Genomic DNA, 25127 nt, shown 5'->3' with positions numbered 1-25127 from the left:
AAACCTATTAGGATTTATAGTCACTATTACCCCTTACATTATAAACCGATCTTTGGGGAGAAGTCAGGGTCAACTCTAGAGGGATAAATATTTACAGTTTCACTGCAAAGCAAGAAAGAGGCAAATCTATTCTAAGTATTAATTTATGTTCAAATTCTAAAGATAAAGTTTCCTATGCATTGCAGTGTTATGAATGAATAAGTATATTTATATGTAGTTTTGGGAGATAAACTTAAGTAGTAGATTCTCAGTATATTTAAACATCCTCAAAAGGTAAACACTATTATTACTCTAATGTTTTAACTGATTGACTTATAGGGCACAATTTTTTGTATGCTGAAGTTAATGAAAACAGTGTGAGCACACAAATATCTGTAAAGCTAAAACAACAGTTTCTGAGAGGGGTTTGACTTAAGATATATGCTTAGCAGGAAACCGTTTTACACCTCAAGTCACAGCTTTCAAATTTCTTGGTAAAATCATAATGTTGAGTTTATGGGGTAGTTCTAATGTTCCTTTATTTTTATTCTATAGTTGATTCATGCTGGCAAGGGGGAAGCCATAAGAATTAGGTCTATCTTGAGATCCTTAATTCCACTGGGAGATTTGGTGGGAGTAATCAGCATTGCTTTTCAAATGCCAACTATAGCTAAAGGTAAGGCCGGCTTCCATCTTAGTAATTCAGTGGGGCATTGAAAGGCTTTAAATATCTTAACACTCATTATTTCCCTCTCTGTTGCATAGTAGCACTGCTTATGTGTCTTTGAAAAGGGGAGGGGAACAATAGATCAATTTTGTGGTAAAATTAAGTAATAACCAGGAATTAAGAACATGGGTGTTAGATGTATGTAGATATCTTTTTAAAATTTTATTAGTTATTTAATAATGATGAACAAGATTGTAACAGGCATATTATTCCATAAAGTTCCCTCCACCAGAGTTCCATGTCCCATCTCCTCCACTGGAAACATCTCTACCCTTTACTGCTCTGGGAGTATGGACTAAAATTCTTTATGGTGTGTAGAAGGTGGAGGGTCTGGCTTCTGTAATTGTTTTTCCACTGGAAATGGACATTGGCAGGTCAATCCATACACACAGCCTATTTCTATTGTTCCCTAGAGAGAGGAGACTTTGGGACACATTGGTGAGGTCATCTGCCCAAGGAAGTCAGGATGGAATCACAGTAGTATCTGCAACTTAATGGTGGGAAGACAGTAAGATATAAAGCAGGACAAATGTAATACACAGGAACCTAAAGGTAGTACTAGAGTAAATAAAATTGGGGTCTTCGGGAGGAAAGAAGCTTGGAAGTCTATTTAGGTCTGTTCCAAGGGGACCATGACTTAAGTAATTTTTGCCTGAGCCTGATAGCTGCCATACAGGTGGAGTAAAAACGTTGTCTGGGTTGACAATAGGACTTTCTTAGAAAGCTGAGTATGGGCAAAGAGTAGCTCCCAAATATGAAGAAAGTATATAAATACGATTAACTAACTGTTTACCCCATCAATCTGACATAGAGCCCATATCTATTCATATTTAGCACAGGAACCTATGTAACCTCTGAGTCCCTGTCAGTCTAAACTTGCAGTCCAAGGTCATAGCTAGGAACATTCTAGGTTGTACTCATTTCAGGACCAGTCTTCTTCAAGTAGCAGGTTAGGCTGACCCAGCCTCCCTTTGGAAAGTGGAGAGTCCTTACCACTGCTGTTCTACAGTGAGGGCAAAGTCCTAGAAAGGCCAACAGGAGGGCTTATGATGCTGTTCCTGATGGAAGTCACCAGTGATGGTGGAGAGATCTATTAGATGCCTAGCCCTATCATATCTATGTGGGAATCCAAGGATTCTCTGGCTAGGGCCCCAGATGATGGGGTAGTCTCGTATTGACCTAAAAGGCTATCCTTAAAGTGAGCCAATCTCTTGCCCTTATCCAGCTTTTGTGTCCTTTATTTATCTGTAGATGTTCTTTTCATAATTGCACCCCAGGTCTCTACAAACCTCCTTTCATTTTCCTCCAGTTATCTTGTTTTTTAAAGTTATTTTATTATTTTATTTTTGAGAGAGATGTAGAGAGAGAAAGACACAGAGAGAAACACCAGAGCACAGCAAAGCTCCGGCTTATTGTGGTGCGGGGGATTGAACCTGGCACTTAGGAGCCTCAGGCATGAGAGTCTCTTTGCATAACCATTATGCCATCTACCCCCCCTCCAGTTATTTGCCTATGCCAGTCTTACTAAATTTTCAAGTTGTTCTTCTAATTTTTACTGATATAATATTACTTTATTCTGTTTTCTTTCTAAGTATGCAGTATATTATCTTCCTTGGTACTTAGAGGATTTCTTTGAGTATGAAGATCTTTCACAATGAAAGTTACTTCTAAATACAATACATTAGTCACTGTCAACTGTCTACTCTCTTTTATTATTTTTTTTCTTGCCACTTTCCTTTTATGAAAAACCTAGGCAGAAACGTATCTGTGTTTATTTGGTGTGGTGTGCATTTTAAATAATCTTTGGGATGTAAGTCAGCAATGTTTCTTTGTGTTTTAATATCTGTTGGCTCTTGAGCATCACCAATTATCAGTAACAATTGCTATTTTATATTCTACATTTAGGGCATGGAGTTTGCCTCTATAGATTAGTTTTTTTTGACCCACTCAGTATTAGGAAAGAACTTAAAAAAATTATAGTATGATTGTTCTAGAGCAAGAGCATGATCCAGAATGACAATGAAAAAGGAAAGGGTTAGGCTTAGGGTTAGATCAATTAAGGTACAAACACATATAAAAAGTAGACCTTCTGTTCTGGTGATTCAAGGCAGTCAGGTTTGGACAGACTGCAAGGCAATAAATTCTAGTAACAAATACAGGATAAAGGAAATGGTACTAGTCTCCCCCCCCCCAAACCCCCCCACACACCAATTTAAATGCCAGAAATCCAACAGGAGGCAGTGTATCAATTTTTTTGTCTTTAGTGTGTTTGAGGAGATAGTGAAAATAAAGCAACTATAACAAGTTAGTAAGTATTCAGTCCAAGGGAGATAGAAACCTTAAAATTAAAGTCAACTTGAATGAGTGTTTTAAAATAAAATTTTATTTTATCTCAAGGAGTTACTCACTATTTCTATTTGCATAATAACATATGTCCAAGAAGGAAACAAACAAATTCTCCAATGTTTTAAATTAGCAAATAGTTCCACAGTTTCTCATATTAGTGACAACCAAACCCGTGATTCTATAGAGTTACACTATAGAGCTCAACAGTTTGTATCAGAATAAAGCATTAACTACTGATAAAGAAAATGATGTCACTTTGCAAAGTGTTTTACATGTCATGTACCCCTAAGGAAATATTTTCTTTGAATGTTAAACTGGTTTCATCATTTGGCAATTGTCTAGGCCATAAGTATGTATATCAAGATGAGTTTCACTAATACTTAACAAAGGATCTGCTTCTTGAAAATGGGAAATTCTACTTCACAATCTCACCTTTGGTGGTATTTACTCCAAGTTTTACAAAGTTTGGGATGCCTTTTTGTTTCTCAGTATCTAGCAAAATTCTGTGTATACCTCATATATGTCATATATACCCAAACGACATGTAAATCACTTGGATTTAAGTTGTACTGCTGTCTTTCCTTAGATAATCTCCAATTATTTATGGCTTTACTGTTTGCAAAGCCATTCAACTGATGACTTTACTTAAAACATTAGAAGGTTAGAAAGAAGCTATTTGTAACCTATGTAATGAACCACACACATGACCATTAACAACATGCTACCTTCTCTCTTTTAGATGGGAACGTAGTGGAACCTGATATGTCTGCAGGGTTTTGCCCAGATCACAAGGCAGCCATGGTTTTGTTCCTTGACAGGGTCTATGGAATTGAAGTTCAAGACTTCCTCCTCCATCTTCTTGAGGTTGGCTTTTTACCAGATCTCCGGGCTGCTGCTTCTCTAGATACGGTAATAATCTTGGCAACTTATTTCCTTATATATTCACTCTTCAACCTTAAGTTTATGTATAGTCATCCATAGATAGATGAATTCATTTATTCATTGTCAGCAAACATTTATCTATATTTTCATGGAAGCAGTGGATAAACAAATAAAATCATCTTCACAGGAAACTTACTGATTAGTGACTGAGATGTATGGGCAACCTTAAGAACAGGATAAAAATTCTGATCAGGTTCTAGGAAAGAAAAAATGCTGATGTAACCCTAATTTGAGAGGTTCCATTTGCTCTTGTTAATCTATGAGTTATCTTAAATGATTATGCCTCTCAGTGAAAACAGTTATAGTATGAACGCTTAATAGATGTGGTTGAGTGGAGGTTGTATTGTTATATGAAAAACTGGAAAATGTTATGCATGTACAAACTATTGTATTTACTGTCAAATGTAAAACATTAATTCCCCGATAAAGAAATTAAAAAAATAGATGTAGTTGACTTATGTCCATTAAAATATCCTGCCATGATGGTGGAAAATGACCTAAGTTAGGGGTGAAAGTGCTTTTGAAAAAACCTATAAACTGTACTGTCAACCATTATTCCTTCAATAAAATAATTTGGCAGAAAAAAAAAAGTACAGGACAGGTGGGGAAAAAAAAATAACAGCTCAAAACCAGGGGGGAAAAAAGTTTCCATTTATCACTTAGATCATGTAGGATTTTAGACTGGGATGACTTAGTTTGTTGTGTTAATCATGTATTATTGAATAAATCTGTTCAAAAGACTTATTTTATATCGTTAAAAAATATCATCTGGGTATTTTCATTGGTTAATATAAAGATAGGTTAAAAGTAGATTGAATAGTTCAGATGACAGATCTGCCATCATCAGTGTAAATAATCTACTATTTGAAACCTGGCAGAACAAGACAGAGTTCTAAGCATTATTCTAGTAGCACTAAAAATGCCTTCTGTTCCTTTAAGTTAAATGTATCATTTTGCTTTCAGAGGAAATTATATCTTGAGTTGACAATATCTCTTTCATGAAAGCAATGAGAGGAGAATAATAAAAATTAAAGTGAAATTTTGTTTCCCTGTATTGGGTGTGTTCAAATAAAATTAACTTTAAATAATACAAGTGATAGACAATCAACATTTGATTCTAGGTAATGACAGACATGAACAAACTATAAGTAATATTAAATAAACTATAAGTAATATTACTTTATAGAATTCAGGAAGAAATAGTGAATATGAGCTCTATTATGACAATACCTTCCTTTGTCTTTCCTCTCCATGTAAATTATTCACACCCTGGCATATTAGTTTCTTTATTTTACATTTATCCTGTAGTTAGCATTTGATTATAGAATATGAACCTCTGAGGCTTTTTGAGGATATATATATATATATATATATATATATATATATATAATCATTAAAAGTTTATTACTTTTGGTGACAAAATCAATTAAGTCCCATTTCTGTTTTTCTGTAATTTTCTAGATGGTAGAATTTTATATCAATATATTGATCCCTTTGAAAGCTGTATCTTGCCAAAAACAAATGACTATTCTGTTCTTTAATTGTTTTTCCCAGGCTGCTTTAAGTGCTACAGACATGGCTTTGGCCCTGAATCGGTACCTTTGCACAGCTGTATTGCCTTTGTTAACAAGATGTGCTCCTCTTTTTGCTGGCACAGAGCACCATGCTTCCCTCATCGATTCATTACTTCATACCGTGTATAGACTTTCAAAGGGGTGCTCGCTTACCAAAGCTCAACGAGATTCCATAGAAGTTTGTTTACTCTCTATTTGTGGGTAAGTGGACACTCATCCTATGCTATGTTATTTTGCCTTACCAAAGAGGATCCTTAACAAACTATTGGGATTTTTGGAAAAAATTTTTCAACCAAAATTTAATCCACTTATATTTAGTTTAAACCAGTTCTAACCTCTCCAAAAAAAAAAAAAAAAGAAAAAATTAATGTATGAAATATATTTGAAATAATATCATACCATGTATTATTTAGAGATGACAATGATGAAGGTAAAATATTTCTTACACCCTTACAACTTTCTCTAGATAGACTTGTTCAGATATCTTACTAGGAAAGTCAAACAAAATATCACTTTCTGTAGGAGTTCAGACAAATAGAAAAGTGACAAGTTCTTAAGCTCCTGCCTAAGGTGATGGTTTTTGTTTTGGTTCTTTGTTTGCTTTTTACAACTGTGCATGAAAAGTATTCACTTAAAAAAAAAGTATTCACTTATAGTGGATTATTTGGGTTTAGAAGCCAAGTGGAACTGAAGAAAGTGAGATATTGGGAAATTATTTCTACAACTTTCTAACACTCAAAATTCTGTAAAATGAGATCAAATACCTTTCTTTTATATCTTATCTTAATATTAAAGAGGGTGAAGCATTTAGCATTGCCTGATACATAAAATATTTGCCACATATTAGTTTTCTTTCCACTCGTTTCTGTCTCTCTGTTTATTTTTCTCTTGTTCCTTCATTCTATATTCTTTCTGCTTCTCATCTAATCACTGAATATCCTTCCTGCTCACTGGAGCGAGGGCAGAAGCATTTACTAATTGAATGGAGTAAGGCCTCAGGGTACAATCAAGTCTTCTATTTTGAGTGCTTGGAAAGGGAAGGGGTAAAAGAGCTCCTATAAAATAAGGTGTCTTCATATCAAGGGGACAGAAATAAGTTAGAAAGATAACTTTTTAATTTTTTTTTTTTAATTTATAAAATAGAAGTATTGACAAGGCCATAGGATAATAGGGGTACAATTCCACAGAGTTCCCACCACAAGAATTCTGTATCCAATCCACTCCCTTGAAAGCTTTCCTATTTTTTATTCCTCTGAAAGTATGGATTCAGGATCATTATGGGATGTAGAAAAGGATGAAAGGCTTCTGTAATTGCTTCCCCGCTGAACATGGGAGTTGGCAGGTCAATCCATACGCCCAGCCTGTCTATCTTTTTCCCTAGTGGGGCAGGGATCTGGGGAGGTGGGGCCCCAGGATACATGGGGTGGAGGGGGTTGTCTGCCCTGGAAAGTCAGATTGGCATCATGGTAGCATCTGGAACCTGGTGGCTGAAAAAAGAGTTAACATATAAAGCAGAACAAATTGTTGACTAATGATGAACCTAAAGGCAGGAATATTGCAGATGATGATTTGGAGGTCTCCATTTTGGAAAAAGCTAGTAGGTCTATTTTAGGTATATTCCAAGGGGCCCATGACTTTATTAGTTTTTTCCTGAGCCTGACAGCTAATATGTGGGTGGACCCAAGTTATTGTCTGGGGAGATAGTGTCATAGTTGGAAAAGGGACTAGGAAGCTGGATCAGGGAAGAGAGTAGCTCCAAAATATGGGGAAAGTATATAAATATTGTTAAATGTAAACCCCATCTATTTGATCTGGAGCCCTTATTCAGCACAGGAGCCATAAAGTACCTAATGAAATAGTTTCTACATAGACCTAGATACCCTCCTCACCTACTCCTTTTACAATTGGTTTTTAACAACCCTCAATCACTCTAAAGTTAACCTACCTTGTCAGACAAAGAAAGTAAGGACTACAAAAGCTGAATAAGGGCAAGGGACTGGCATACTTTAATGACAACTCTTTAGTCACTACCAGGCCACCCCATCACCTGGGGCCCTAGTCAGGGAGTCCTGGACTTCCCACACAGATGTAATGGGCCTAGACTTCTAACAGATTGCTTTTTCCACAGTCACTGGTCATCTGTCAGGAACAATATATGGGTCCCTTTGTGGGCCCCTATAGGACCTTGCCTTCAGTGTGGATAAACAATAGTATGGAGGGATTCGACAGTAGTGCAGTGGGTTAAGTAGCGCTAAGTGCAAGTACCGGCTTAAGGATCCCAGTTGGAGCCCCTTGCTCCCCACCTGCAGGAGAGCCACTTCACAGGTGGTGAAGCAGGTCTGCAGGTGTCTATCTTTCGCATCCCCTCTGCCTTCCCCTCCTCTCTCCATTTCTCTCTGTCCTATCTAACAGTGACGACATCAATAACAATAACTACAACTACAACAACAACAATAAAAGAGGGCAACAAAGAGGAAAATAAGTAAATAAATAAATATTTTAAAAAACCCAATAGTAAGAAATGTTCTATTATCTGAAGGAAGGAAGGTTGGACAGCATACCTACCACCCTAGGAAGATGGGTCCTGAAATTAGTGCAGCCTGGAATTTCCCTAGCTGTGACCACAGAATGTGAGCTCAGACCTATAGGGATGCAGAAGTTACATAACCTTTTGTAAAATTATATAACTATTGGGTAGTCTTTGATTAGGAACATCTAACATATCAATACATTTGTGTGTGTGTGTGTATAGATGCTGTAATGATGGAAATACTTCAGTTTAATAAATTATTTCATGTAGATATGTTTTCCTGTATTATTAAAATTAACTTCTTTGCCCTCCAGCCAATTAAGACCATCTATGATGCAACACTTACTCAGAAGATTAGTATTTGATGTTCCATTACTAAATGAACATGCAAAGATGCCTCTTAAGGTAACTGTAGAAAATGTTTATGGTAATCTAATTACTGCCTTCTCAAATTTGTTTCCTATTACAAGGTTTATATATCTGTTCAATATATCAGATTTGATCTTTTTTGCTGGATAATTTCTTTCAATTTTGAAGTGGCTATTTAGTTATGTATATGTGCACATTAGCTGAAAATAGATTAATAAATGATATAAAATATTATTACACTAGAAAATATTTAGATGATAAAAACTCATCTAAAATAGCAATGTTGCAGGATAAAGAACAGGTAAAAAATATTTTCTAATTTGCAATCAAATGGTAGTTTCTGAATATCATCTCATAGGATTCAAAGACAACCTTTCTTTATGTAAAGTGATAGTTTGTCACAGAATATAAAAAAGCCACTAACATCTTTGCCCAGCTCTTCTTTCTGAATGACTAAGTTCCATGGGAATATTACTTACTTACATGGGAATATTCCCCTTCTTCTTCTAGTGTTTGCCATTCTTCCGTAGCCAGTCAACAGGTCAGGTTGAAAGCTGTCAGGAGCTGCTCGTTGCTGGCTTTGAAAGTGACTGGGATCCATGTGGATTCAGTCGGCTAGGAGGGATCGTCAGTTTCCCCAATGAATGGGGACTCACGGGATGCACCACGAGAAGGTTGATCCAATGCATCCCAATATTTCCCTAATATCCAATATCTCAATCCAGACTCTGGATCTGAATGTTAGATGGATCTGAATATTTAAGACTTATATAATATTTTCTGTGATTTTCCTTTTTCATCAAAACTTTGTAATTAAAAGTTTTAAGCATGTATTTGTTTTTTATAAGAGAGACTAAAAACAACAACAACAAAAACAAAAACAGAGCAAAACAAGAGCATGACTTAGCTGTGACATATTCAGTGCCAGGTATGGAACTTGGTACCTCAGACATGTACAGTTTTGTTGATACAAAAAAAAATTCAAAATACCTGAAAAAAGATACATTATCCTTATATGTTTATTGTGATACAGAAGATATAGTGATAAACTCCTCTGAATTACATAAGTATAATATATATAGATAAGACTTTAAATCCTATAAAATTATATCTCAATGGTTTTTTATGATTTCTAATGGGTATATATTGTGTTTTGTGATTAAAAGTGAGACCACATTAGAAAAGATTTTCTTTTTTTAAGAAAGTAATTTTTAAAATCTTTATTTATTTTTAATATAAACAGGAAGACATTGAGAGGGGAGGAGAGAGACAGAGAGACACCTGCAGCACTGTCTCACCATTTGTGAAGCCTCCTCCCTGAAGATGGGAACCAGGGGCTTGAACCCTAGTCCTTGTGCATTGTAATGGTTGTGTCCAACCAGGCTTGCCACCACCCCGATCCCTAGAAGAGATATTTTCTATAGTAAGATGCTGTTAACTTTAATAACAATATAAATTTATTTCCTTTCTTAGATATACAAAAAGAAAACTCAAAAATTATACCTTGTACTGAAAAATCATTGTACTTATTTGCATAAACTTCTGACTATACATTTACTTTCAGAGGAAGTAATTTACTCAGATAGCTACCGAATTGTTGAAAGATTCTGTTCTTAGCTTTGAACTTGCAGTTTAGTCTTAAGCAATTAAAATCTACACAGCTGAAAATTTAGGAAACATCACAGACGAGATGATAAATTGTATCCTTAGATTCCAATAAAGCAAATGAGTTTTTGGAGGAGAGCAGTTTGAGAAGTTTACTGAGACAAATTGTGAAGTGTGGTAATTTAAAGATAGGTAGAGTGGAAGCAAAATTGTTCCTTTTTTTTTTTCCTTTTTTTTTTCACTTTAGCCACATCATGGCTCTGCTCTGGCTTATGTTGATTTGAGTCTGGAACCTTGGGGCCTCAGGCATCAACAAAGTCTGCTGCTGTATCCTAAGAGACATGACATACTTATATATGCCTTTGGGTGGCTCAAGTATCAGTCGCTTTGTTAAAGTATATGGAATTCAGAAAGTAGCAACTTACAATTTATTTTCCCCTTTTTTCTTCTTCCTCTTCTTCTTCTCCTTCTCCTCCTTCCCCTTCCCCTTCCCCTTCCCCTTCCCCTCCTCCTCCTCCTCTTCCTCTTCCTCCTCCTTCTTCCTCCTCCTCCTCCTTCTTCCTCCTCCTCCTCCTCCTTCCTCCTCCTCCTCCTCCTCCTTCCTCCTCCTCCTCCTCCTTCCTCCTCCTCCTCCTCCTCCTTCCTCCTCCTCCTCCTCCTTCCTCCTCCTCCTCCTCCTCCTTCTTCCTCCTCCTCCTCCTCCTCCTTCCTCCTCCTCCTTCTTCCTCCTCCTCCTCCTGCTCCTTCCTCCTCCTCCTTCCTCCTCCTCCTCCTCCTTCCTCCTCCTCCTCCTCCTCCTCCTTCCTCCTCCTCCTCTTCCTCCTCCTTCTTCTTCTTCCTCTGCCTCTTCTTCTTTCTTCCAGGGGGCTCATGGAGGCACTAAAAATCCACTGCTTTTGACTGCCATTTTTTTCTTTCTATTCCTTCCTTCTTTCCTTCCATCTTTCCTTCCTTTTCCCCTCTTTTCCCCCTCCTTTCCTTCCTTCTTTCTTTTTTTTTTTCTTTTTATTCAGTAGGACACAGAGAAATTGAGATGGGAGGGGTATATAGAAAGGGAGAAAAAGATAGACACCTGCAGATCAGCTTCACAGATTGAGAAGAATGCTGGCTGCAGGTGGGGAGTGTTGGCTCGAACAACTCATAAATTTTTGAATACGCAACAACAGATAAAGTAGAACTCAGGGACACATTGATGACCAAAAACCTTCATAAAGAATGACGCTGAAAATAGTTATTTAGAAAACTGGATTTGTGGCACATGCTATCATCAGTATTCTATTTGAAAGAAGCACAGTAGATGGGGAAATAGAATTCTTCAAAATGATTACTGTGAAATTGGGTAGTTTCATTTAATTACACTGTATTAGGATGTCATACAGAAACTTAAGGGGGCCGGGCCTTGGTGCACCTGGTTAAGCTCACATAGTACTAAGCACCTGTGCAAGGATCCTGGTTCTAGCCCCCGCTTCCCACCGGCAGGGGTGACATTTCACAAATGGTGAAGCAGGTTTGCAGGTGTCTATCTTTCTCTCTCCCTCTTTCTCTCACTCTTTTCTTTCAATTTCTCTCTGTCCTAAAATGAAGAAATAAAACAACCTCCAAGGAGCAGTAGATTTGTAGTGTAGACACCGAGCTCTAGTGATAACCCTGGAGGCAAGGAGAAAGAGACAAACTTAAAAAATAATATGAAGGATATATATATATTTTTTTGCCTCCAGGGTTATTACTGAGACTCCGTGCCTGCACTATGAATCCACTACTCCCAGAGGCCATCATTTTTTCCCTCTTGTTGCACTTGTTGTTGTTGGATACGACAGAGAGAAATCGAGAGAGGAGGAGAAGACAGAGGGGTAGAAAGGTAGTCACCGGGAGTCGGGCTGTAGCGCAGCGGGTTAAGCACAGGTGGCATAAAGCACAGGGACCGGCATAAGGATCCCGGTTCGAACCCCGGCTCCCCACCTGCAGGGGAGTCACTTCACAGGCGGTGAAGCAGGTCTGCAGGTGTCTATCTTTCTCTCCTCCTCTCTGTCTTCCCCTCCTCTCTCCATTTCTCTCTGTCCTATCCAACAATGACAACAACAATAATAACTACAACAATAAAACAACAAGGGCAACAAAAGGGAATAAATAAATAAAATAAATATTAAAAAAAAAAAAAGAAAGGTAGTCACCTGCAGACCTGCTTCACCACTTGTGAAGCTACTACACCCTGGAGGTGGTGAGCAGGGGGCTTGAACTGGGATCCTTACTCCCGGTCGCGTTTTGTGCCATGTGTCATGTGCACTTAGCCCGCTGCGCTACCTCCCAGCTCCCCTAGGCTATTCTTTATCACATTCTCTTTGTAACTGTTTTCCCAAATAGCTGCTGACAAATCACTATGAAAGATGCTGGAAATATTACTGCCTACCCGGAGGCTGGGGCAACTTTGGAGCTGCCTCTGAAGAAGAATTGCACTTATCAAGAAAGCTGTTCTGGGGCATTTTTGATGCCCTATCTCAAAAGGTAATTCAGCTTTTTTGTGGTTTTTCTCAAGTGAAAACAATTCAAAGACTATTGGTTCTAGATACGATGGCATTTCTTATAATATTCCTTCTAGAGTACTACCTTTGGTTATCATAGTTATAATTTTGATTTACATAGTTATAATTTTCTCTTTTTATAAAACATATTATAACATTGTAAAATAGTGAGAGCACAATTTCTATTGTGTTCACATTATCATTATGATAGCATGCTCCTTGTGTGTTTGTAACACTTCTTGAATTTAAAATTGCTTTAAGTATTTCAAGAAATTATGCACATAGATTGATACATTACTGGTGTGTTTGGATGTTTGGCTTCAAAGCCTAACTAGTTACCTTCATAAATGTACAAAGCCAGAAAAAAAAAAAAAAGAAAGAAAAAGAAAAAAAAAAACCTTGCTACATATAAAAAGAGTACAATCTGGGGGTCTGGCGGTAGCTCAGCAGGTTAAGCACATGTGGCGCAAAGCACAGGGACCAGTGTAAGGATTCCGGTTCAAGCCCCTGGCTCCCCACCTGCAGGGGAGTTGCTTCACAAGCAGTGAAGCAGGTCTGCAGGTGTCTATCTTTCTCTCTCCCCTCTGCCTTCCCTGCCTCTCTCCATTTCTCTCTGTCCTAGCCAACAACAAAGACATCAATAACAACAACAATAGTAACCACAACAGTGATAAAACAACAAGGGCAACAAAAGGAAAAAAGTAGCCTCCAAGGAGCAGTGTACTCATGGTGCAGGCATGGAGCCCCGCCAATAACCCTGAAGACAAAAAACAAAAAGAGTTCAATCTTAGGACCTTCTACTTTTTCTGCTTTGCTGCTATGGAGATCTAAGTGCTTCTGTGTGGTGTTAACTTCATATATGTGACATTCCTTTGTTGCTGTCATATTTATAACGAGTTTGTATACATTCAGAAGACTTGAGCGTATCCTTATGCTTAACTTACTAGTCAAAATCCATTCAAACTCCCAGCAAAACATTATTAGATTACTGGAGTGACATAGCTGGAAGTTTGCTACCCACTAGGGAGGTGTTGATCTGTGATTATATACTAAAAATGGATTCTTTTCGTACTGAATTGCTGTTGGGAGTTATTTCAGCTATGGTGACCATGTTGAGTTTTGCTAAATAATAACACCGTGCTTTTGGCACTCCATTTCTCTCCAGAAATATGAACAAGAACTTTTCAAACTGGCACTGCCTTGCCTGAGTGCAGTTGCGGGAGCTTTGCCTCCAGACTACATGGAGTCAAATTATGTCAGTATGATGGAAAAACAGTCATCAATGGATTCTGAAGGGAACTTTAATCCACAACCTGTTGATACCTCAAAGTATGGACTCTTTCTATTGCAGCAGATTTTTATTGTAAATGATGTGTGAAGTCTGAAATTGAATAAGGTACTAAAGTGAACTTTCTCTAATCCATGCCCCCTTTGAATTGGTATCCTTTTAATAGGGATCCCTTTCCTTGGTAAACTGATGATACAAGTGATACAAAAAAAAAGTATCAGAAATAGGGAAGATGTCCCCTCTCGGGTACCTTAAAATAGCTTGGATTCTCTCTATGCAATCACCTGATGATGTCACTAGTAATGAGATTCAGGAAAAGTTTATCTGTTTTTATTTTTAGATGAAATTTCACCCTAAATGTTGATTAATAATTGCAGCTGACCTCTGTGTAGTGTCTTTGACTCAGGATGAGGCCAGCATGTCTGTGTACTGTCTTTGACTCAGGATGAGGCCAGCATGCAGTGGGAAGCTGTTTCTGTGAGTTTGGGATATCGCTTCAGCATCACAATATCTCAGCAGGACCTAGAATTAGCTGCTGCTGTTCAGCACCATAAAGCACAGCATGAGGTAGAAGGGAATAGCAGATGAGAGCACTTGTGGGAAATTGAGCCTACACTAAGATTGCAATGTGACAACCTTAACTACAGAGAAAAACATGTCTTCATATCCCGGAGACCTCTTATCTATACTTAGTTGCATGAATTGTTCTATAGAGAGGATCTTTACGCACTTCAATTGTTTAGTGTCTCACAGCTATTGTTATTACTATTTAAAGTAAGATCATAGTTTCTCATTTAGAACACTGTCACTTCATACCACATTATCTTACTGATTCTATGGTAGCTTGCCAGGAACAGTTAGCAAGTGATCACTTCCTTACTGTTCAAGACATCTGAATTTACTTGGGAGTTCAGCTTTCAGGCTTTGGTGTGATTACCCCCAGCTGGTTGAATTTGTATAACCAGATCAAAATTTCAACTGGAGTGGTGTGTCATTATTTTGATAATGCCTTAAATTTGCATGTTTGGTATTTGATGACAGTCCTGTGAGAAAAGAATCTACCCCCCAGTATTTGACTTATGTGATTGAACCTTTGTACCTCTTCCAAAGTAAGTAAAATCAAAATGCCATGTGTTCACATTCCTACATGGGTAAGTTCGTGGTTTGTTAAAGTACAGTATATAATCCAAGGTTTTTAAATTACATAAAAACATTGTCATAGTTTGGATATGGATTAATTAAATCTAGCAGTAAGTTTTGGGGGAATGTATATTCTTGTTCTGTCGGGTACTTCTTAGCAGAGAAAGTAAAGCAGATTAGCTTTACATAGTAATTTCAATAACTTCTACATATTAATAATCTTACATAAAGTTTCTTAAGTATGAAGTCATGTAGTCAAGTCTTATGTCATGTAGTATAATTGACACAAAACATTGATGGAAAAGAACAGTAAGTTATGTAATTACACTGTATTATATTCAAAATTCTCTCAAGTTAAATTGCATTGATAAATTATATTCATTAGGGATATATATATATATATAATTTTCCATTCATGGATATATTTGATATTCCCAAGTCTTATGTTTGCTATCAAACTGACTATCAGTGGTATTCAGTCATGTTTATTTAAACCTGAAAGGAATCAGAATAAATGTACCAAAATTATAAAGCATGAATTGGTTCATTACTTTTCTCTGTAATACAGATTAGTAACATTTATAATGTTATATGCAAGTCATTAATATTTTGAATCATTAACACATCAATAATTGTACAAAATTAGTTTGAGACCATAGTATATTTAAATTATGGAACACTCAAATTTTAGCAGACTTTTAGTCATTTATAACTGTTGCAGAAAAGACTAATGGAAAAATGTACTCGAGTAATGACTACAGGGCAGAAGAGTGTGTTTAAACTTGTTGAATCTAACCAAATCTTGATTTAGTTTTTGATACTTTTTGGTGCAATCGATTCTCCTCATATTTGATTATATTTTAATTATTTAGCTTGTATTTTAATTATTTTAGCTATGTATAGCTTTTATTATATATAACATATGATTGCATAATAAAGCATGAATCATTGTAAGATGAACTGAAAAAAAATTATTTGCTAGACATTTCCAACACCATTGCTACAGTAAAAAAAAAAAAAAAAAGCAATGCCGTGTGAAAATAACTTTAACAGTTATGCATTAGATGGAACTTAAGCTGTTTTATTAATACGATCTGTTGCTTTTGTGAAAACCAAGCATTTTTTTTCCCTCTATTTTTCTCATAGTATTACAATTCCTGAGAAATTGGAATACTTCATTAACAAATATGCAGAACATTCGCATGACAAATGGTCAATGGACAAGGTAAAAGTCAGGGGCTAACATTCTAATTTATTACTGAATGTGACTATTACCTAGTGACTGATCTCTGCTCATATATCTTTGAGCATGGCAGTTTTCTACTTCAAGGTGAGAGTCTTGTCTATATTAGGAAAGGCCATTGAATTACAACTTGCGAAGACTTTGCTAGTCCTGCCATTAACAGCCATATAATGCATACATAAGTAAGAATAGTTGTGTTCATAAAAATCTCAGCCTTCAGAATTCAAGTATATTGGGCTATCAGAAAAGCCCTTATGTGTTTTTCAAGGCAAAAATGCATCATGACTGTTCCAACAACCCCATATATGAATCAAATCATAAATAGAGTTTGTAAATTGACATTGTGTAAGAAATAAAAAGTAATCATCAAGGACTTTCTGAAGAAATGATAACTCTGGGTTTAGCTACTACTTGGCTCTACAAATCTCAATATTGACTATTAATACTGGATAAAATCCAAATGTTAAGCCTTAACTTGGTTCATTTTAGAATATATCTTATCAAATACAGACCTGAACATATATAGATCCACACTTTTTTTTTTATTACTGATTCTAAAAAAAAAAAATCACTGTTAATTTTCAGTTGGCCAATGGATGGATTTATGGAGAAATATATTCAGACTCATCAAAAGTTCAACCATTAATGAAGCCATATAAGCTATTATCTGAAAAGGTAAGTTTTTTTTTTTTTATTTGGGGTGGGGGGTGGAGGTTTCGTTTTTGTGTGACTTCTTATTAAAAGGTTATATATATATATATATATTACATTATATTTGCCTTTATTCAAAGGTCCTACATTTATCATGTGTTTTTTCTTTTTCTTTTTCTTCCCATTTCCTGTGGATATTGGTTATTCTCTCTTCCAGTTACTTGTGTATTCATCTCCTAAATGTAAAATAATCCATAAAGACTTTATAGAAAGTTATTTCTTGATAAGAGATAGTATTTTACTTTTGTTTGTTATTTATAAGTTTCTATGTATGTTGCTTTATTGAGGAACACCAATATCTTATCTAATGAAGTGGTAAGGATTTTTCAAAAGTGATGCTTATGAAGAAGTTACTTCTCTCTTTGATGTTAGAAAAGCCTTCCTGAGGCCGGCCAGTAGCGCACCGGGTTAAGCATACATGGCGCAAAGCACAATGACTGGCATAAGGATTCCGGTTCAAGCCCCCAGCTTCCCACCTGCAGGGTTGTCGCTTCGCAGGTGGTGAAGCAGGTCTGCAGGTGTCTATCTTTCTCTCCCCCTCTCTGTCTTCCCCTCCTCTCTGGATTTCTCTCTGTCCTATCCAACAACAACAGCTTTAACAACAATAACAATAATAAGGGAGACAACAAGGGCAACAAAATGGGAAAATAACTTCTAGGAGCAGTGGATTAGTAGTGGTAATGCAGGCACTGAGCCCCAGCGATAACTCTGGAGCAAAAAAAAAAAAAAAAAAGGAAAAATAAAAGCCTTCCTACATGTACAGTTTACTCTGACACTTTTTATAACATCTCATTTCTAATTTTAAATTCTTTCCAACATATCAGAAGTTGGGAAGCTAAAGGAAATTTATATCCATGCTGTAAGAAACTATTTCCCTCAAGTAGCATTAGTAAAATTCAATATTAGTTCAAACTCTGCTTTCAGAGGCTTTCTTTTCTTTCAATTTTAAAATAAAGAATGATAATCAAATGGTTTTTTATAGTGGCAGTTGTTTTCATAACCAAGCATCAAATATTTTATTTTTGTTAAAGTTCATATTATCTCATTGTCTGTTGCAATTTCTCTCCCACCCCCCACTTATTCTCTCTCTCTCTCTCTCTCTCTTTCCTCTTTGTGTGTTTGTTTTGTTTTGTTTTTGTCTCTAGGAAAAAGAAATTTATCGTTGGCCAATCAAAGAATCTTTAAAAACGATGCTGGCTTGGGGCTGGAGAATTGAAAGGACTCGGGAGGGAGATAGCATGGCCCTTTATAATCGGACGCGTCGTATTTCTCAGACAAGTCAGGCAAGAATCAGTGTTGAATCTATTGTTGATGCTGTTTCAAAATCATTTAAATCTTTTGTTTGATTACTGGGGTTTTCCAAAATAAATTATTTGAATGTTCTAAAGACTAACATTTAGAATGGGGTCATATTTCTTTTTTTCTTTATTTTTTTTGGGGGGTTGGGGAGGGTTAATGTTTACAGTGTAGCCATTGACACATGAGTATAATTTCATTACACACCAGGACCCCAAAGTTTTCTTCCTCATCCCTCTCTTTCCCCATGGTCCTTTGCTTTGATGCAATAAACCAAGTATTTCACACACACACACACACACACACACACACACACACACACACACAATATTCATATTCTTTATTTACTGGATAGAGACAGCCAGAAATTGAGAGGGGGAGAGGAAGAGAAGGAAGGAGACCGAGAAACATCTGCAGACCTGCTTCACCACTTGCAAAGCTTTCTCCCTGAAGGTGGGGACCAGGAGCTTGAACCTGGGTCTTTGCGTATTGTAACATGTGTACTCAACCAGGTTCGCTATCACCTGGCCCTTTCATATTTATTTTTTAAGTGAAATTTACTTACTGGGATTTACTTGTCAAGCCTTACTTTTTCTGGCTAGGAATGCTCAATTGTACGATCCTGATGTTTTACTAATAAAGGTTATCTTGAGTCATTCATTAGCTACTATTCACTTGCCAATAGGACTTTCTTCTTTCTAGTAAGAACTGAAGTTGGTTCTTAATGAGCAGTGTGCTGGTGAGATAGTTGAGATGCAGACCTACAACCTAGCAACTGCCCTTTTATAAAGAGGAGACTCATACAGCCAAACAGGCAGAATAGGAATTGAAACCTACATTGCATATGTGCTGACTTGGGAGTGGGGCTTTGTACATATGTGAGAAACCAGGGAAGTAGATGAGATTACAGCTAAGTGAGTAAAGACAGAGGTAGGGAGATGTCAGCAGACAAATCGAGCAATATGTTGAGGTCTGCTGTAAAGAATTTGAGGCTGCTTGATAGTGCACCCGGCTGAACACACACATTACAGTGCACAAGGACCCGTGTTTGAGCCACGGGTCCCCACTTGCAAGGGGAAAGCTTCGAAAGTGGTGAAGCAGTGTTATAGGTCTCTCTCTTTCTCTGTTACCCCCTTCCCTCTTGATTTCTGGCTGTCTCTATCTAATAAATACATCAATTAAAATTTTTAAAGTTTGTTTAAAGGATTTTAAGGACTTTTGAGAATCAGACAGAATTACTTTCAGGTCCTGATTCTGCTGTTTACTATTTATGTGATAGGCCTTTTAAGATGATGTACCCATTTTGACCCTCTTTTATTCATTTAGAAATGTTAAAAAATAATAGCTTCTCTATAATATCTACTTTCAGACTAATTCTAAAGATTAAATGAGATTTGGGGGGGGCTGTCAGACTGTATGATTTCTTTATGTATTTCTGCTATTAAGCCTTTGTAGACATGTGACATGCAAATCTCATCTCTTAATTTCTAGATTGCCTTTTCATTTTATGATCTTCTCTTTTGGTATATAAGAGCTTTTTACTTTTCAGGTGTTTTAAGTTGCTCAGTTTGTGGTAATCTCTTATGCATTAGAAAGTTAATACAGGTATTTAATCCCAAATACAGATAACAATGAATACTTGAAAATATGAATCTAGAAAATAGCATTAATGTTGGATTTTATCAGTTGATTAATTTAAAAAAATGTCTGATAAGTGAAGTATTTCAAGTAGATGTGAATATGGACACTGAAAGAAAGCAATTTGAATAAGGCAAGAAGTGGATAAACCTAGAAAAACACAGTAGTGTGTGTGTGTGTGTGTGTGTGTGTGTGTTAGCACATCTGGTGGACTACACACGTTACACTGCCCAAGGATCTCAGTACAAACCCCAATCTTCACCTGTAAGGGAAAGTTTCACAAATAATGTAGTGCTGTAGGTGTCTTCCTTTCTTCCTTAGGTCCTTTCTTTCCCTTCCTTCCTTCCTTCCTTCCTTCCTTCCTTCCTTCCTTCCTTCCTACCTTTCTCCCTCCCTGCTTCCCCTTTCCTTTTCAATTTCTCTGTCTCTATCCAAAAATTAAAATAAAATATATACATTTTTTTAAAAGAGTAATTTGTGAAAGAAGAAACAAAGTAGGAGACTAAGAGAAAGAGGTGGTTGATCTGAGTGGGGAGTCAGCAGGTGGTTTGTGAATTGTCATGGTTTCGGACATGGGTAGGAGTGCCAAATTTAAAGAATCCAGTGGATGGTAGCATGAAAGAAAACCTGGATTCTTACAATTTGAAGAGTAATATCACTGCGGGCAGCTCAGTTAATTGCATATATTACCAAGCTCAAGGACCTGGGTTCAAGCTCCCACTCCCTACCTGCAGGGTCAGCTTCACAAAAGGCAAAGCAGTTTTGCAGGTGTTTATCTTTCTCTCTTCCTCCTTATCTCCCTCTCCCTTCTCAATTTCTCTCTGTCCTATTAAATAAAATAGAAAGAAGAAGAGAGAGAAAGAGAAAGTGAAATACCATTTGAGGGGAAGGCTATAGTAGATTGGTAAAATGTATAGCTCAATAGTCAGTATAAAAGAGGACAGTTAGAAAGATGTAGAACTGAGTTAGAATCATACCTGCCCAAATGTTTAACTAGGTAACCTTGGTTATATCTGTAGATGTTAATTTCCTTTCTGGAACTTTTGAAGGAGAAAACCAATATGATTTATTATGCATCCCTCTATTAGTTGATTCTGTGCAGTGCAGCATTATGGAAGTCAGAGTTCAGTCAAAACTCACCTGTAAGTTAAATATATACCTTAAGCCAATAATTAAGGAAAGCAGATGGTAGCCACTCTTTTGTTTTAAAAGTATAGATGAAAGCTATATTTTACCAGTTATTTTTGTTTATTCATGTATACAAGGGGATATATGGATATATAATTGTGAAATCTATAAAGATTTAATTTTAGATTTATAAGCATGACTCAGGACTTTTTAAAAAAATATTTTACTTTACATTCTTTAAAAAATTATCTCTATTTATTATATAGAAACAGAGAATTCGAGAGAGAAGGGAGAAGTAGGAAGAGATAGAGAGAGGAAGAGAGGGAGACAGAGAGAAACTCCTGTAACATGGCTTCACCACTTGTGAACCTCCCCCCCAACTGGCAAGTGAGGACTGGGGATTTGAACCTGGGCCCTTGCACATTGTAACATGTGCTCAACTGGGTTTGCCACCACATAACCCTCAGAGCTCATTTCTATGACACATTCTCGTATGTCAGTGGATGACATGAATAACAGCCAGACAGTAAGTGAAACTTTCTTATAGTTGAAATTTGTTTTACTTGTAAAATTTCCAAATGGAATAATTTTCTAGTTATAGAGCTTATCTTTGTAAATCTGATTATCTTGTGAATCATTAAATACTGTTGGTGGTGTACTTTTAAAGTTAAAATTAAGATGTTCATTTTTGTGTCTTAACATTTGATCCATAATGTTATTTGATCACTTTGATCAACTATGGCTTATATAATGAAGAATATATTTTATTGTAATTAATTAGAATTTGTAAGGAACGCAGCAGTACAATAAGCCTTTCACTGAGGTATTATTTCAGAATCTTGAACTCACAACAAAATCTGTTGAATTCTGGCTAATTGTTTTTAGACTTTAAAGATATTAGAATCTGTTATTGAATAATTACCAAAAAAAAAAACCCCACATGTAATTTATTTTGCTATCCACATTTGCAAAATCAGTTTATGTGAATACTTCTCAATGGTCTCTGAGAGAACATTCTGTTTTGAAGGTAGTTTGCCTTGTATTTCTTATTTTAATATTCAAATCACTTTATTTGGATGGGGAATAATGATTTATAAGACAGTTGTCACATGAACAGTTTCTTATCTCCACATGATATCTCCTTTCACTATAATACACTCAGTCCCCAGCGTCCTCCTAACTCCTTCTTGAAGGCCCCCTGCACCCTCCCCAACCCGCCCAATTTCTTTGACTCTATTACAGTAGACCACAGCTAGTCTAAGTTGCATCCCATGATTGCCTTTTACTCAGTTCTTTAATTCCACCTCTAAGTGACATCATTTGGTTTTGACTTGCCTTATCTTTTTTAAAACTTGTTTTTTTGGGAGCTGGGCTGTAGCGCAGCAGGTTAAGCGCAGGTGGCGCAAAGCACAAGGACCAGCATAAGGATCCTGGTTTGAACCCCGGCTCCCCACCTGCAGGGGAGTCGCTTCACAGGCGGTGAAGCAGGTCTGCAGGTGTCTATCTTTCTCTCCTCCTCTCTGTCTTCCCCTCCTCTCTCCATTTCTCTCTGTCCTATCCAACAACAACAACAATAATAACTACAACAATAAAACAACAAGGGCAACAAAAGGGAATAAATAAAATAAAATATTTTAAAAAATTTAAAAAAAACTTGTTTTTTTAATTGAATTGTTATTTTTCTACCTCAATTTTCTAGATTTCTGTAGATGCCGCTCATGGCTATAGCCCTAGAGCCATTGACATGAGCAATGTCACACTCTCCAGAGATCTGCATGTAAGTATTAGCTTAAAAGGAGATTGTGCAGTTTTTATTTTTAAAGCATTCTGTAATACATTCCTGTGTATGTTTTGCAGGGTGAATAGGTTGACTATAGAGATCTTATCAGGGGTTCATGGAATTTATAGATTATGTTCTTAATTACGCAATTACTCCTTTAAACATATGCACTTTACTTATGTACTTTGATATAGGGATAGAATTGTGCTTGCTCCATCTTTAGTTTTATCTAAAGTTTCCCTTTGTCACTGTGGATCCTACTTCGAGATTGATAATTTTGCTGAAATATAAAATGTATTGCCATGAAATCTAAGTCAAGAAGTTACTATAATGATCAGAAATGGTATTGGCGATGTCAGAATTTTTATAAGAGAAATAAGCATATGAAGACAAAATATATGTAGTATTAATTGACTTGGCATACCCTTTGTCATTGTTGCTGTATAGCTTAACTAAAATAACACTATAACCTTGAAAATTAAATGTGAGAGGAGCCTGAGGGGTAATATTATTAAAGTCATAAGGTTTAGGAAAGGTCTTGTGCCATCTTTCTCACCTAATCTAGGATATTGATTGATCCTGCTCATTACAGTGTTTGTTTACATTGAATGTTTAATGACTTTTGATGATCTTTTAAAACTCTGTGAACAAAATTAAGATTTTTAAATAAATTCAGTTTTTAATCAGACCCCCATAGATAATGTAAAGCTTTCTTTTAAAAAATATTTTACTAACTTACGTATGTATTTTGCATTGAGACATAAATTGAGAGGGGAGTGGGAGAGAGAGACCTGCAGCACTGTTTCATTGCTCCTGAAATTCTTCCACTGCAGGTTGGGGGGGTGAGGGTTTGAACTTGGTTTCTTGTACACCGTAATGCATGTGCTTTACTCAGATTTTCCACCACCTGACCCTGGTGTGAAGCTTTATGACTGAATTATAGCATCAGGCAATTTAACCCTTCTGACTAATTATGACATTTCCCATCAAATCATCTCTATTTAGTACTGTGTAATCTCCCAGATTAGAATTCTCTGAGATTCAGATTCCAAATAATATAGTTGCTATTGGTTATATTTTGATGCATTATTATGGTAACATGGTATGATTTGTTAATTTATATCACATTCTGATTTTAGTGTGTGAAAAAGTTTTTCTACTCCTTAACATATAATTTAACAGCTAAATATTTTATTCATTTAAGGCCATGGCAGAAATGATGGCTGAGAATTATCATAATATATGGGCAAAGAAAAAGAAGATGGAGCTGGAGTCCAAAGGTAGTGTTTTCTTTTATAAAATATTTCATTTATTTGTGAGTGAGGAGAGAAGGAGGAAAGGAGGAAGGAGAAGTGGAGCATCACTCTGGCCCAAGACAGGGGTCGAACTCAGACCTCATGTTTCTGAGTCCATCCACTGCCCCACCTCCCAGACTACCAAAGGTAATATTTTCTAAAAGTTCTACTTAAGGGGAAGTCCGGCGGTAGTGCAGTGGGTTAAGCAAACGTGGTGCAAAGCGCAAGGACCGGCTTGAGGATCCGGGTTCGAACCCCCAGCTCCCCACCTGCAGGGGAGTCGCTTCACAGGTGGTGAAGCAGGTGTCTTTCTTTCCCCTTCTCTGTCTTCCCCTCCTCTCTCCATTTCTCTGTCCTTTCTTTTTTTTTTTCTTTTTTTTTATTTAAGAAAGGATTAATTAACAAAACCATAGGGTAGGAGGGGTACAACTCCACACAATTCCCACCGCCCAATCTCCATATCCCACCCCCTCCCCCAATAGCTTTCCCATTCTCTATCCCTCTGGGAGCATGGACCCAGTGTCATTGAGGGTTGCAGAAGGTAGAAGGTCTGGCTTCTGTAATTGCTTCCTCGCTGAACATGGGCGTTGACTGGTCAGTCCATACTCCCAGTCTGCCTCTCTCTTTCCCTAGTAGGATGGGTCTCTGGGGAAGCTGAGCTCCAGGACACATTGGTGGTGTCTTCAATCCAGGGAAGTCTGGCCGGCATCCTGATGATACCTGGATCCTGGTGACTGAAAAGAGAGTTAACATACAAAGCCAAACAAATTGTTGAGCAATCATGGACCCAAAGCTTGGAAAAGTGGAGAGGAAGTATTAGGGAGGTACTCACTGCAAACTCTAGTATACTTCTGCTTTCTCACTTTGGTGCCATACTCCAAACTCAGTCAATTTCTGCTTTGCGTTTCTACTTCTTTTTTTTTTTTTTTACATGCATAACATTCCCCAGATTCCCATTTAGCAATAAAACCCCCACTATTTCATTCATCATTTTTCATGGACCTGTATTCTCCCCAC

General features: G+C 36.8%; 1 protein-coding gene across 3 annotated transcripts in view; it reads left to right on the top strand.

The window, feature by feature from the left end:
- RYR2 (ryanodine receptor 2) overlaps positions 1-25127 on the top strand; it is an 820963-nt gene that overhangs the window by 633407 nt on the left and 162429 nt on the right. For all 3 annotated transcript variants that reach the window (XM_060191940.1, XM_060191939.1, XM_060191938.1), the window contains 11 exons: positions 535-655; positions 3792-3961; positions 5549-5769; positions 8413-8503; positions 12434-12574; positions 13757-13920; positions 16166-16244; positions 16848-16937; positions 18119-18256; positions 22735-22812; positions 24020-24095. In XM_060191940.1, the coding sequence (XP_060047923.1) occupies positions 535-655; positions 3792-3961; positions 5549-5769; positions 8413-8503; positions 12434-12574; positions 13757-13920; positions 16166-16244; positions 16848-16937; positions 18119-18256; positions 22735-22812; positions 24020-24095 (1369 nt within the window). The remainder of the gene's footprint in view (positions 1-534; positions 656-3791; positions 3962-5548; positions 5770-8412; positions 8504-12433; positions 12575-13756; positions 13921-16165; positions 16245-16847; positions 16938-18118; positions 18257-22734; positions 22813-24019; positions 24096-25127) is intronic.

Source organism: Erinaceus europaeus, chromosome 6 (genome assembly GCF_950295315.1).
Source record: "Erinaceus europaeus chromosome 6, mEriEur2.1, whole genome shotgun sequence".
In the NCBI taxonomy this organism is placed as follows: Eukaryota; Metazoa; Chordata; class Mammalia; order Eulipotyphla; family Erinaceidae; genus Erinaceus; species Erinaceus europaeus.
The sequence above is the reverse complement of the archived record's forward strand: the minus strand, read 5'-3'. Positions and strand labels throughout refer to the sequence as shown.